The sequence below is a fragment of the Plodia interpunctella genome, chromosome 6 (genome assembly GCF_027563975.2).
Source record: "Plodia interpunctella isolate USDA-ARS_2022_Savannah chromosome 6, ilPloInte3.2, whole genome shotgun sequence".
Taxonomy (NCBI): domain Eukaryota; kingdom Metazoa; phylum Arthropoda; class Insecta; order Lepidoptera; family Pyralidae; genus Plodia; species Plodia interpunctella.
Window position 1 is genome coordinate 2,607,581 of NC_071299.1, and position 15,000 is coordinate 2,622,580.

The window sequence follows — 15,000 nt, forward strand, 5'->3', positions numbered from 1 at the left end:
TACAATAAAAATTTGTTTCCGTATTCAATACAAACTCCTAAAAACCGAGTAAACGTGGGTGATTCTTATTAATCTCTCAAATTATTGTCCAACAGCCACTCGATAATATTCATAATTTGCAGGCAATATGATACATTTAATAGTTCAATTTATTTCGCCCGAAATGGCTTGTCCATATTCAAAGTGCCCGGGCATTATTAATAATGTTATAATTAATCAACTGGTCCATAATAAAACATGGTATAAATGCTAGGTTTAAAAAAAAATCAAAAGCGAGACCCTATCAAACGCTCCATAGAATGTGATACTAAATGGATACGTCAATAAAAGATTGGTTGAAGCTCTATATATTATCTACATAGAAAATGCGTATTATAATTAGTGATTAATTTTCAGAGACCATACCAAGACATCATAGTACAATCGCCTTGCCCTCCTCCAGACGGCACTCAAGTATTATCCAACTTCGAGTACAGGAGATCAAACAACATTTGGGAGACCAATGAGGAAACTTTCCTCATAGCACTAGCGATTTTCTACGGCGTCTTTGCTTTAGTCGGTATGTTCGCTTTTGTGTTCGACTGTACAAAATATGTTAAGAGAAAGGAGCGAGCCGCTATGAAGGGTCATAAGATTACAGCTAATACACCATAGGTATTTGTATAGAAGAATGTTTTTTTCTAGATGCAATTCTATGCATAAGAATTAATATAAAAATCTGTGAAAATAGTGTTGAAGTCTATGAGCGCTATTCGTGCAATATCTTCGAATATAAAAAAAATATAACTGTGTTTGAGGATGTGATTATCTGTTTCCCATGCATGCATAGTTTTTTTTATTGTGATAGAGGTAAAGATCATAATATCAGTTTAATCCATTATAGTCCAGATCCGGAGTACATAAATAATATTATTTTTCATATGATATATGCTTATGTAGGTATAATATTTTATTATAATTTACACCTTTGTATGTGAATCACAAAAAAAATGTTATATTCATTTTAGAAAAAAAAAATGTTTTGCATGTAAGGAAATTATGGCATAATATTTCTTTATAATAAATTAGCTAGGAGATTATAAATTTGTTAAGATTGAGTGAATGTACAAAATTAACGATCATAATAATAGTTATAAATGAAAAATGTGAATCGAAAGGCTGACTTAATTAACGTCTTCCGTCCATATGAATTTTATCAGTCGCATATTTGTATATTTAGATAATGTTAGAAAATTTTGCATGTACTGCATGTAATATACCGTTTTCTGCACATATCTAAATAATTGTTTTGAAAATGTGACAGAAAATGTTGTATAACTTAAATTATCCAAGTATAATTTGCTTATTATATACCTTAGTTATTTAATGTAGATAATTTCGTGCCCCATGGTGCCTATTGTAGTCAATAAAGTTCGAAATCACAATTTATTTAATAATTCTTAATATATTTTTCTCATTCTACGCACATTTTAAAATGGAATGTGGTGACTACAGAATGTCTTTTTTTCTTTTCGCCACTTTTGATTGCAGAAAAGTGACGTAAGCACTAACCCTTTATATTTTTGTAAATATTACGCGAAATTACAAACTAGATCACTGCCTTGGCCTAATGCTCATTTTGGTTTTAAGCAAAATTATACATTTTCATTAAAGTATTTTAAGTTTAATAAATAAGATCAAAAAGAGTATAGTGTAGTTTGAAATAAAAGTGGAGCCATATCACTTAAATATAGAAAAAAAAACCTATTGTTAAGTTACCCTAATGTTGGATATAATTATGATCATGAATAATAAAAGAAATAATTGTATTATCGTGGTGGTTTTATTTTAGTATAAGAAAACTGTATAACAAACATTTCAAATACACTTAAATTAATTGCAATAAATATAATAAATTAAATTTGAACACAATACATTTCATATGTAACAAAAATATATCTATTTTCTATACATTGCATAGTTTGTATAACATAAATATAGAAAATATTTAATGTAATAAGAAAACGTGACATTTGTCTAGTAGTGGCTAATATTTTAACTTGTGCACGTAATTAACTCTGGGGAAACATGATTTACTTGACTATAACATGACTTTTTAGCCAACAATTAACTTTAGTTATTATTGACCAAATTAACACTAATACCTAATTTAAATATTCATGTTTCACTGAAATATTTATACAAATACCGAAAATAGTACATTTATCAAAATGAGGTATAAACAATTAACGTATATTTATTGCTACTTTGTCGTTTGTTTCCTTTATAAAAGTTAATATTAAAATTATTGAAAATAGACGAGAGATAAATTTATCAAAATATATATAATCGATCATAGCACAGCTTTTTACAATTTTACATCTGTAGCACTAAGGAAAGATAAATCATTAAATTTCACTTTGCAATAAGTCGTTACAACACGTACAATAAATACTGTAACTAGTTACAAATGTATCGCGACTTTTTCATAAGTACAGTCAACAGCACATCAACCTATCCAAATTCATTGCAAACTCGCCGCTATTACCGCGCCATAGAGGTTCATGCAGGGTAACTTGACGTGCTGTTGACTGTACATTATTATCGCAAAGTTGAATTTGTTGTCAACAATATGTACTCAAAAATAAATTCATACATACACTTTGTTAGCTGGGGACGTCAGTGTGGAACAATTCGTGGTATCTCTTGCATATTTCACACACGCATGGCATCAGTTGGCTCTGAAAATATTTAGGGCGCTTGGTGTTGTGTTCGTGGAATTTGTCCACGTCAATGTAACGACTCTCTAGAATCACCTTCTGTGGATCTGACGTACGCTGGTCGGGTTTGTCAGTTTCGGTGCTCGATCTAAAGCAAAAAAAAAAAAAAAACATTTTCGTAGCCCTTTTGATAATCTGGCTTTATTTGCAAGCTGGTATTCTCTTTCTGGTCGAGTGTTGCCAATCCTGGTGTCAGAAGTGAACTAAACAGGCAAGAAATGGGCACGTATCCTCACGATGTTTTCCTTCACCGAAAGCGACTGGTGGTCTATGAAAACTAATTTTCATCATCAGCTATTTTCATGTCCCCACTGCTAGGCACTGGCTTCCTCATACATATATAAAAAGTACGCGATGATCTATCAATGCGGACCCAATATGTGGAATGATGGTTTTAATGGCTGCATACAGTCGAGATCATCTACATCGTCGTATACATTTTCACATAAATGTAATAGACATTTATGTGAAAAGGATGTAATAGACATTTATGAAAAATTAGCTCCATAATTAAACTAAATTATATAATATATATAACTATTCGTATACTTTCTAAAAATCATGAACCTACTACTCAATAATTTGTGCAATTATAAAACTACAAAACAGGAACTACAAATAGGTATATGAAATGTACCCTCTACCTAAATTAACTACAATTTCACATAACTACATCGCTCGCTTCCAAATAGCTATATTATATATATCACAACTGAGGCGTTATGATGGCAGTTTTATTTATTACTTTTAATAAAATTGATTCTGCTTCCGAAAAAAAATTGAGTACCTATTACTAAAAGTATATATTCTACCAAATAAATAATGAACTACCAAAAATGAAACTACCATTTGAACCTTATCAATTCGTCATCGAGATCGCTGGTCTCGCTGGGGAATGGAGTGGAAGCGGCGCTTCGCCACGCATTCTCAGTCTGCACATTGTACACGCAAAACTGACGGCTTCTAGAACGCCCGCAACGGTTTTTGGGCGAGCGACGCGGGGAGCGGCAACGAGGTGCACGCGGCAATGGGCTATAAGCATTCATTTGATATATGTTGGACAGGCATTTGTGTTGTATGCCTCTGATAGCTGTTTGGGCTATTACCGACATAAGACAAGTTTGGAACATACTTTGGGGCTAACTCCGACTGTGTGATTTGTGCCTATTATTTACTATTAAGCTATATATTATTTTTATTACATTTTTTGCCATTGCAATACCAAGATATTCAAGATTAGTCGATAAATAATCAAGTTTGTTTCTTTAATATGCTTATTTTTTTGCATGAGACAACACAAAGACACAGGAAACAGAAATAGTGTTAGCAACCGCAGACTTATCCCATATAGGGATCTCTTCCAGTCAACCAAGAGGGAAAGAAATAGGCATAGCGCCTTCATTTTATTTTCTACTCTTCATAGATAGACAATATTTTCTTCTTGATTTTGACGACCTTTATAGCCTAATGGTCATCTAGCCGGACTGCTACACAAGAAGTCCTGGATTCGATCCTTGGCTTGGTCAAGTCAAGATGGAAAATTATCTTTTCAAATCGACCTGGGTTTTGGAGTTAGTATCCCATTACACAAGTTTCTTCAACTTTGGTGATTTGTCCCTATATATTTATTAATCTACTAGACAGATCGTTATTAAATGTAATACCTACAAGGATAGAATATAACCCGGAGTAATACATACTTTTTATCCCGAAATTCCCACGGGAGCGATGCTACGGGGCGCAGCTAGTTGTAAAAGGTAAACTCACTTGGGGCAAGCGCACGGGTCCGGCGCCTGCGTGAAGCTGCAACATGATCGCGAGCAGGAGCGCGAGCGAGACAGCGACCGCGTTACACACGGGTCTCTTCTGCCCGAATAACACTTTGACCTGAATATAACGTAAGAGGTATATTCTACCGTCGTTCGTAAAAAAAGGCAAACTACACTAAAGATTTACCTGTAGGCTGGAGCCTAGTGCGGCAAATTTGGCTCAAAAAAATTGTCTGCCAAAAAGTTTGTCTACCAGCAAATACTTTTATTTGTATTACATATTTATGAAATTACATTTGAATTTCGGTGCGGGAATGTCATGACCTTTCGTTAAATAATGCCAGGCCGAAATGAGAGACAACAGATCCGCGAAGGGGCATTAGAAGGAGCGGCAAAATTTAAATTGCCTACTGATGGCAATTGTGTTAATCCGCCAAGTTATGAATAGGAAAATAGTATAAATTGAAAGTGAAATGAAATAAAATACATTTATTTGCACGAAAACACGGTAAGTGACAGAACAAAACTCACATATGTGTTGCTGACATTACATAAGTTGAAAATGCTCATAAAATACTTACATATAACAATGTACTTAGTAACTTACCGGTGGTACTGTGCCGAATGACAGACTTGCTTCTGTCTGGTCGCCTCCAGTTCACGTGGAATGCACGAACACGGGATAGCTTTGATATTATTTATTTTTGCTGCCTGATCCCAGATTTCGTCTATCCGCACTTTTGTTGTTATCTCTATCTTCGGAGAAAGTATGCCCTGTGTAAATAAATTTAGATTAAAAATGATAAATTTTATGAAACATCTATTTGAAGGAGAATGAAAATAAGTTTATAGAGACAAAACTTACAATTACAATTTTTTGTACTGTGTGGTAAAAATTATCCAAAAAAAAATTACTAAACTTTTGCACTTGAAAAATTCATTGCTTAGTCTAAAACTAAAGTCTAAACTATTTTACTCAATCACTCAAAGAACCATAATAAATTTGCAAAATTGATTCTTATAGACCAGTAGCTAAAAATTAAAATCAAAAATATCAGATTAATATTTACAGGAAAATCCTTGGATCTCCTCATGAGCAGATCCACTCCATCATTGGAGCACATGTTTGGAGGGAACAGGACATCATTTAGGGCTCCCAAGTACTGCGCCAGGACCTTACAGTCGGTTACACCGCAATCATCACACCACTGCACTAGTTCACAGTATATGGTTTCTTCTTCTGAAATAAAGATATTTTCTTGGTTTTAAATATTTTTACTTAAGCTAGTATTTAAATTATATTGGGCTCATTTCATATATTCTGTTGTACAATTAATTGACAAACTCGAAATGTAGTCATTTTTTGAAAACATATAATTTTGAATTTTATATTAGTGGGGACATTTTTATCGAAGTCAAAATCAAAGCATTTATTTAAAAAATTAACCTTCATAGACATATTTTCATTTTAATTAACAGAAGAGAGATTTAAAAATTCATCAGAGATGGTAAAAACAAAATTAAACTTACTCAAAAGACAGCATATATTATTTAAAGCACATGTTTCTTGGAAACGCTTGCGGAAATAAAATATATCTTTGAACATCAGCGGAAAAAGTGGGGGTAACAGGCAGGTTTGGTAACTTGTGCCCAACGCAAATATTGTGAGAGACACACGGCCGTCTTGACACAGCCATACTCCGGGACATGATACCTGTAAAATGTAATAAGCATTCCTATAGTTCCACAGTGACCTACTTAAATGGAGTGAGCAAGTCACACAATATACAGTAAAAAATATAAATTGTACCTATTCTATAAAAAAATGTTGTATTATCACGTCACATTTTTCTAAATAAAAGTGCATCATCGCATATACAAAAACATGAATACTTAAATACATCCAACAAGGTTTTTCATGTTCATGTTTTAATATGTACAATTATTTTTGAAAGACATATTCTAGCTATATCGACATGTTCGCTTGTGTATGTGTATTTTATGATGGCATATGATATTTTATGTGTATAAATAATACAAGCTATTAAACCTAAATTAAACTTTTACTACTTACTCTTTCAATATCTATTTCTACTGTTAACTCGATAATTTTAGGCATTTTGCATCGACGTTAGGCACAAGAAAATATTTCTAACTAACTATCATATCTTTTTTTGAACTAAAAAAACATTATTTTGATATAAATACAAACTTAAAATTAATTTGAAAGTTCTATTCAACAATCGCACATATTATTTTGTGTTTCATGTTGTGATTTTGACAGTGACAGTTCCTATAGCAACAGTGAAACGCCGAAAGTAGGTATCCTTAGACAATGGAACAGTACTACTACTACTAGATCTTTATATTGACTGAAAAACCATGACACATTGCGGCACGAATATTGACAGTTGGTGGTGAATGTTTTGGCAGGTGTCTTGGCTAGTTAATACTAAAATTTTCTTCCATGTATGCAAACATTATGAAATTTTAGTGTGATTTTCTTATATTTCTTATGGCGACACAGGGTAACAAGGTTTGGCAACGATTCATTTCTCCACATCTTTTTCTAAAAAGCAAACCATTATATATCATTATATAGGTGCGTAAATTTTGCAACATCACTAATATGTCTATCTTGTTTGTTTACTAACACATCTTTTTGTACATTTAGCTTTTTATTTATATACATATTTTGTGTGACAATTTTCAATAATTTTATTGGAAATACAACTTTTATTTTATTTATTTATTCAAATTTTGACATTTTTAGTAATGATGTAAATTCGTCCTCCTAATTTTTAATATATATATAAAACCTATATTTGTTAATTGACGTTCTTGGAGAAAAGGCTGTGGTGAAGTTTGGTGCGCCGCTTCTTCTTCACTTGCGCTTTGGAAGCCGGCAGTAGACTTAGTTTAAGTAATTTTTTTGACGTCAATAAGTGATGTATATCATCCTAAATTGAATAAAATTTTAACAATAATAATAAACTGAATAGAAGCAGTTACAGTTTTATTATTTGTAATAGATAATTACAGACAATTATAGATATGCCTTCCCCAGGAATCACACTGCCTATTTAAAAAACCCCCAAAATCTATTGCGATAAGGACAGACAGACAGCGGGAAGCGACTTTGTTATATACTATGTAGTGATGTCAAAAAAGTGTTCACAATTTTAGCAATACATTTATCATCATAGCCATGTGGTAATTCTAGTTTTTGTGGATCAATTTTGAAATTCGATGTGGAATATTACCAGCTGTCAATGTCATAGTACAAAAGTCAAATAAAGTAAACAAACGGACGAACCACGAACTATTCCACCAAGGCGCTAAATCGTGGCTAAATAAAAGAGCAAAGTTAAAGTGACGGGATAAGGGAACGCTATATCAAAGAAAGATCAAGAAAACTTCACTAAATAATCTGGCGCATTAATGCTCGCAGTGTGTGTTTATTTATCTCGCTATGTTATTGCTGGGAGTCATTTCAATAATTTCGACTTTCGAAGTTTACTTGTTTTGTTCCGCTCTGTGGCGTGTGAAGAGTGAAGGTCTCACGCAATAACAATATAAGTCAAGATACAACGTACCTAAATCATGGCTAAGATACCATCAGTGGTACATTGGTTTCGTTTAGATTTGCGTATCCATGATAACCTTGCACTTCGCAACGCTATCAATGAGGTAAGTTCACTTTAACATTATAAATAGTATTGTATCCATCCAGTATTATATCCATTATACATATATAGTATTAAAACCTGTAGTTGCGTCTATCGTATATGGAGTCCTATTCTAATATGGGAACACAAATCTCATTTTCTATCATCTATTTATCTTTATCTAACTATTATTATTTTCAATTTCAGGCTGAAAACAGAAAATATTTGTTGAGACCAGTTTATGTCCTGGACCCTGATATAGCAAGCAAAGTTGGAGCAAATAGACTAAGATTTCTCATACAAAGTTTGCAAGATCTTGATACCAATTTACGGAAACTCAATTCATGTTTGTTTATTCTGAGAGGAAAAGCTTCAGAATTGTTACCAAAGCTGTTTGATGAATGGCAAGTCAAATATTTGACTACCCAAGTTGATATAGATCCAGAAATACTCAAGGAAGAAGAAATAGTAGAAAAGGTTGCCAATGAAAAGGATATATTTATAGTTAAGCGAGTTCAACATACAGTGTTTGATACACAAAGTGTTTTAAAAAAGAATAATGATTGTGTTCCATTGACATACCAAAAATTTTTGTCACTGGTCCAGGAAATTCAAGTAAAAGATACAATAGAAATTACAAAGAGTTTATCAGATCATTGTAAACCTTCAGATTACTGCGATAACAATAATGTACCTCTGTTAAGTGAGTTGGGTATAGATGAATCCATGTTGACCGCATGTAAATATCCAGGAGGAGAAACAGAAGGCCTGAAGAGATTGCACATGTATATGGCAAAAAAACAGTGGGTTTGTAAATTTGAAAAGCCTAATTCTTCACCTAACAGTATTGAACCTAGTACTACAGTTCTGAGTCCGTACATAAGCCACGGATGTGTGTCTTCCAAGCTGTTCTATCACAAGTTGAAGGAGGTGGAGAATGGTATACCCCATACAATGCCACCAGTGTCTCTTATGGGTCAGTTAATGTGGAGGGAGTTTTATTACACAGCAGGTACTGGAACTGAAAATTTTGATAAGATGGTTGGAAACAAACTGTGTACACAGATACCTTGGGCTAGCAATGATGAACAATTGAAGGCTTGGGCAGAAGGCAGGACCGGATACCCGTTTGTGGATGCTATAATGCGTCAACTAAAAGAGGAAGGCTGGATTCATCATTTGGCCCGGCACATGGTTGCCTGTTTCCTGACTAGAGGTGATTTATGGATCTCTTGGGAAGAAGGAGCTAAAGTATTTGAAGGCTATTTATTGGATTATGATTGGTCATTAAATGCTGGGAATTGGATGTGGCTGTCAGCTTCAGCATTCTTCTATAAATATTTCAGAGTATATAGTCCAGTGGCATTTGGTAAGAAAACTGACAAAGAAGGTTTGTATATAAGAAAATATGTGCCTGAATTGAAAAAATATCCAACTGAATATATTTATGAGCCATGGAAAGCACCTCAAAATGTACAAAAGGCTGCTGACTGTATCATTGGTGAGGGGTATCCTCAAAGAATTGTAGATCATGACAAAATACACAAAGAGAATATGCAAAAAATGTCTGTAGCATATAAAGCCAATAAGGAGAAGAAATCTCTAAAAAGACCAAGATCTTAAAATTTCCATACTTAATTTAAATTATGTTAACAAAATTAAAAAGTACAAATAAAAGATAATGTTTAAAATATTTTTTGTTCATGTGTACATTAGCTCAAAATAGTTGGCAGTAATGTCTTGGCAGTAATGTCATTACTGCCAAGACATTATATTATCAAAACTTTTTCCAGATAACTGCATGAAAATCCGTTGAAATTTTCTTGGTGTGAACATACTTATGTTCCGAAACAGAAAACTAAAGACGAGCTGGCGTATTCAAATGAGATAAAAGATTTACCGTAAAATATCATGGATTTAATAAGTACTTCGTATGTTCAACCTACCAATTCCATGGCACAGATATAAGAACAGTTCTGTAAATTTCTTATATCTGTCGTAAAATATGACAAAATCTATAGCTTTCTCTGTTTATAGTATGTTGTCTTCATGAAATTAGTAGGTACTCGGCTACTAATTCCATGGTTGTCTTTTCGGAGTTTAAGATATATAATATTTAACTTCATCGAACGCACCTAGTGAACTATTAATGATAAAAATTGAATGCAATAAAAACTTCAAAACGTCAACTGTCAATACGTAGATGTCAATGTGACATTGACATTTGTAGCTCCGCCCGTCCGCCCCCTTATTTTGTTTTGTGATTTTGGTGGTACACGATTTGATTTTTTTCCACTGTTATTGAAAACATTACTTCACTTACTTTCTCTGCTGTGATATAAGCATAATAATTGATTGACCTAATCATGATGTAGGAAAATAGGTAAACTACTTCCCAACCAAATAACATTTTCTGAAGTGGACATTGTTTATTAGTAAGTTGGTTTAAGTTCTAAATATCTTTTGAATAGTGTCGCTTGGTTATAGAGTAGAGTGACTAAGTAATGGTCTAACAATACATTTATTTACTTAGATGACATTGAGCGCAAGCCGTTCTTCCCGCGGACTAGTAGCCTAGTCTGTAGTATTCATACAAAAAATCTGCTCAATAAAATGTTCCGTTGTGACGTGCAAGAAGGATAAACATAACACACTTACACATATAGACTATTCTTTATACTTACTTACTTTATATAAAACATAAATAAATATATAAATAAGAAATAAGGAGACTGTAAAATAAAAGGGTTGTTCGCTAGGATGTCATACACTGGCTACCATATAATTTCTAACTTCTATTTGTTTTAAACTGTACACTAACGTCACCATAACATTTTTTCAATTTCTTCAATACAATTGATTATGAGAACAAAAAATAACATACCACATGAGATTATGCTCCCATTAGATACCTAAAGCATTAATCACTCAACTCAATACATGCATAGTACTTAGATATAATATAACACTAGCTCTAATCGCCACCTCTTCCTCATCTGAGTATTTTTATGGTTAGTTCCTGAGCCATACAGTATTGGAGCCCATCTCACTTGACATTAAGAAAAGAGTGCCATCAGTGCAAGTATCATCAACCTTAGCTAATAGGAAAAAGAAAAATATTATAGATACATGTAGATTTTATTAAGTAAGTACCTAGCTAATTAAGCTGGAGTGTGTGTTTTGAAGTTTGGTAGATTTTTATTAATCTGTTCTTATAATTGTTGACTGAAGGTGCAGTGAAGACATTAAGTTGAACTCTTCTTTTGCCCTTTAAAATCCCTTTTAAATGGGTTTCAGTGTTTTCTATCATACCTTCATTAATTTTTAAAACTGCATATTATTCTTGATGCTGTCCTTTTATCGTTTCATCTATCTTCTTCCTCAGCACATTCACATTAATCACCATTTTTGTCACATGTCTCTCTGCCTTTCTCATTCCCAGTTTCGAACTACACAATTCAAAAAGTAAATTGTACCTATTCAAACATTTGTTTGCATACACAGTACTTTCGTTTATACATGTACTTTCTATAAGTATTTACATGGTGCGTAAACATTGTCTAAAAATACCATGCTACTCAACTCAATACACGTCATTCTTATAGGGGTTATCAGTCTGTTTTCTTTGAATAAAATCACCATAAATTATTCAAAGTAAAAGCATTGTGCAGCTAAACAAGATTGCAAATCAGTTCAAGACATGTATTACGTAACCTATTGTATTTGAACTGCGTATTGCTACTGACATTGTAAAAGTTTATTGCGTTTTAGTAATTCTTTAATTAATGATAATTAGGACATTGTTATAAATTCAGTGGTTGTGGAAACCAGTATACTTAGTTACCGTTAATTTTCTTTCTATACTTTGTTACTTATACACATGTATACTTTTTAGGGATTTATTCTGTCTGAATGTCACTGCCATTTTGTTCCAAAATATTGGGACACAGTTATCTTTAAAAACTGCATTAAGGTTCCTACAATATTTTTTTCATAACTTTTGAATGAACGGCCGGAAAAAAGATGAATGGAAAAAAGGTTGGGATGAGATATGCAAAGAGGCCCAGCCTACTTGGGTAGACGTGATATACACGTACACGTCTAGCAGATCTCACGCCGGTTCCACAATATCGGCAAACAGTTCGCCAAATTTTGCGGTTTTGACGCACATTGCACACATTCCTTGCGGTAAATAAAAGATCTCATACAAACTACGCAATACCTATTCATTCACTCGCAACGGCATCGGTCTGAGTTCGGCGATAGTGTGTAGCCGGAAGCCGATATCAAAAAGGTCCAGTCACGTGGTTGAGCCACGTGACTGATCTCCCTCTGATCCACCCATAGTGTCGAACATGAACAGTGTCTCAACGATCCCACAATTGTCCAATTGTGAGTAGACTCTCTAATTTTATAGGATAATGGGATAACTCACTCGATATTCGCAACCGACTGCTATTTCCTTGTTGTTGGAGAGGTCAGTGACTGTGATAAGGATATTTGTATTCAGTTACTAGTTTTCAAGATTAAAGTTTGCTACGAACCATAGATTAAAATTGGACACTTTTGTCGCGCACTACTACTACATTGTTTAGGTATATTGATTGCCAACGAACACTGTTATTAAATCATAACAATTGTTAGAAAACACTTTATAAATAAACATTCTCATATTCAATTTGGTATTATGTACATAGTATATCTGATTCAAAATTCTTTAGCGCAGAATCGAGACACAATAGATAGGTACCTACCTAAACAATTATTTGAGCGGCGCATTTGCTAGGTACGCAAACTCACTTTGGTACACGCTTTTTTCGTTGGGGTTTACAATTACAAAGCTGTTGATTGTTTCAGATTAAACAAGGCGAACCAGAAGAACAGATTGGCATTATGAAGAGCAGGCAGAGTAAGGGCGATATGCACTATGAAAGCATAGGTTGAGGTAAACACTAATTTTATCGCTTGAATGTCAGGAGAACTCAACTACAGTCCGATTTTACGTAAATTCTTCCTGTACTGTACTAAACTATGTAATAATTGCTTCGTAATAGTTTCCAATTTGGGGCTTTCAAGAAAAGAGTCTGTAAGTATATGGTTAATACGACGCACGACGTTAAGAATCCTGTGGATCGAAAGGTCTCAAGTTCGTATTCTACTCGTGCCATATGAGTCAGTATATCAGTCTGATTCAGATATAGTAGTTTTCATAGACCACCACTTGCATCCGGTGAAGGAAAACATCGTGAGGAAACATGCTCACTGGTTGACAGTTTACTTCCCTAGTGTGTATGTACCTACTAAAAATCATGTCAGATGCCTTTAGGCGACTTTAATAAGATCTGACACCAGTGTTAGCAATAACACACTCGATATGATGATGATGACTTTCACTAAAAGTCGACAATACACCGTTGATGGGTTGTCGGTCTCCGTGGACTGCGGTGTTTGCTTACCATCAGGCATGCTCGTTCGTTTGCACTATACTATAAAAATAACTGGATAAGTATGGCCCAGAAAATCTTCACATCGACACCTATAGCTGTCGGATTTCCTAGGCACCGTTTTCCTTTTCGATTTATTTTCCTATTAAAAATGTGATGATTCATTGGTGTCTATTGCATCAATTGTTATCGGACATGGAGGATACTTATTATCGTAGCACGTTTATTTATTTATCACACAAATGAATGTATTATTAACTTATCATCGCCATTAGGTAATATCTTCGGCAAATAGATAAACAAATATATAGGTCAAGGGCGGACTACGATCTTTCTTTATAAAAAGTAGGATAAGTTTTCTTATAGAAATGATATTTTTATATCTGATTGCATCACACGTGCCAAGAACATAATGTCCCTGCTGTACCTAAACCGCGTAGGATGATGAGTTAGGCAATCTAAGGATTATTGTTGGCAATCATGGAATTTTCATGGCTAAAAAGTATCTTTAGACTTTTGTCAAGGTATCTACCTATTATAATATCTATACCAAAAATATATATTCTTTTTCAAATTCTTTGTAATTAAAAAAGAAGAAAAGTACATAGTACATACGGTCCTATATGTATACGCGTGAACCAGTCGTATTACAGCATATTACCTTGTAATAAACAGTTGATCATTACATGAAGCTACGAGATCATTCACGCGCATGTGACGTCACGCATCAATCGCCGGAACGAATGATATGTTGCTTCGTTTCACTTTTGTTTTTATAAACACGCGGTTTTCTTATACTTACGATTGATTAGCTCGTCATTTTCATTTTAATACAATATAACTCGTTACTATTTGTATTTGGTACACGGGTTGAAAATAACCTGGAATAACATTGTTTATCCGGAAATTCCCACGGGAGCGAAGCCCCGGGGCGCAGCTAGTTCATTATAATATTCCGTTATTGTATACGTAATAAGGAAGTTAATAATATTATTATCAATTGTTATGTTCATGAATTTCAGCGTCATTTCAAATAAAATAGAAAATTCGTACAATATTTACTAATATGTACATACAAGTATCATGTCATAATTGACTTTTGTTAAGATTAATCGATATGAACAGTAATAAATATCCTGTTCACTTCATATATGATAAGTATCTATTTTTATGTAGGTATATTGGTTTTCATAGGATGTCGGCGATAGGAGAAAAGGTGTATCAAATGTCGCTAAGGAAAATTCACCGTTCTGGCCTCGATGGCTGAGCTTCAGGTGTTTCCAACTGGCTAGTGGTAAGTTTTATTTTCTATTACTTTTAATGTTTTGTTTTTTACTTTTGTTTTCTTAAAAAAATAGTA

The 15,000-nt window shown here is 33.5% G+C and overlaps 4 protein-coding genes across 12 annotated transcripts in view; 3 read left to right on the forward strand and 1 right to left on the reverse strand.

Moving 5' to 3' along the window:
* Window positions 1-1,812, forward strand: part of LOC128670649 (uncharacterized protein) — a 46,445-nt gene extending 44,633 nt beyond the window's left edge. For all 3 annotated transcript variants that reach the window (XM_053746474.1, XM_053746476.1, XM_053746475.2), the window contains one exon: window positions 397-1,812. In XM_053746474.1, the coding sequence (XP_053602449.1) occupies window positions 397-654 (258 nt within the window). In that variant the 3' untranslated portion in view covers window positions 655-1,812. The remainder of the gene's footprint in view (window positions 1-396) is intronic.
* LOC128670650 (uncharacterized protein) lies at window positions 1,804-6,813 on the reverse strand. Of its 5 annotated transcripts, none has more exons than XM_053746480.2 (7): window positions 6,603-6,813; window positions 6,059-6,242; window positions 5,599-5,768; window positions 5,136-5,302; window positions 4,527-4,646; window positions 3,615-3,791; window positions 1,804-2,720 (listed from the first exon to the last, which is right to left on the reverse strand). In XM_053746480.2, exons 1-7 carry the CDS (start codon window positions 6,645-6,647, stop codon window positions 2,711-2,713), a joined length of 873 nt encoding a protein of 290 aa, XP_053602455.1. In that variant the 5' UTR covers window positions 6,648-6,813; the 3' UTR covers window positions 1,804-2,710. The 5 variants fall into 5 exon arrangements, with proteins under 5 accessions (XP_053602455.1, XP_053602452.1, XP_053602456.1 ...); XM_053746477.2 differs by having other exon boundaries at window positions 1,804-2,847; XM_053746481.2 differs by having other exon boundaries at window positions 3,606-3,791.
* Window positions 6,814-7,823: 1,010 nt separating this feature from the next.
* On the forward strand, window positions 7,824-9,889 carry phr6-4 ((6-4)-photolyase). The gene is made up of 2 exons (XM_053747028.2): window positions 7,824-8,218; window positions 8,404-9,889. The coding sequence occupies exons 1-2, from the start codon at window positions 8,132-8,134 to the stop codon at window positions 9,817-9,819; spliced, it is 1,503 nt and encodes a 500-aa protein (XP_053603003.1). The 5' UTR covers window positions 7,824-8,131; the 3' UTR covers window positions 9,820-9,889.
* Window positions 9,890-10,442: 553 nt separating this feature from the next.
* Window positions 10,443-15,000, forward strand: part of Ctns (Cystinosin) — a 41,772-nt gene continuing 37,214 nt past the window's right edge. The window contains exons 1-3 of one of the 3 annotated variants that reach the window (XM_053747019.1): window positions 10,443-10,631; window positions 13,054-13,141; window positions 14,835-14,934. The gene's annotated coding sequence lies outside the window, so the exon portion shown is untranslated. The remainder of the gene's footprint in view (window positions 10,632-13,053; window positions 13,142-14,834; window positions 14,935-15,000) is intronic. The other 2 variants (XM_064436033.1, XM_064436035.1) reach the window with 2 other exon arrangements.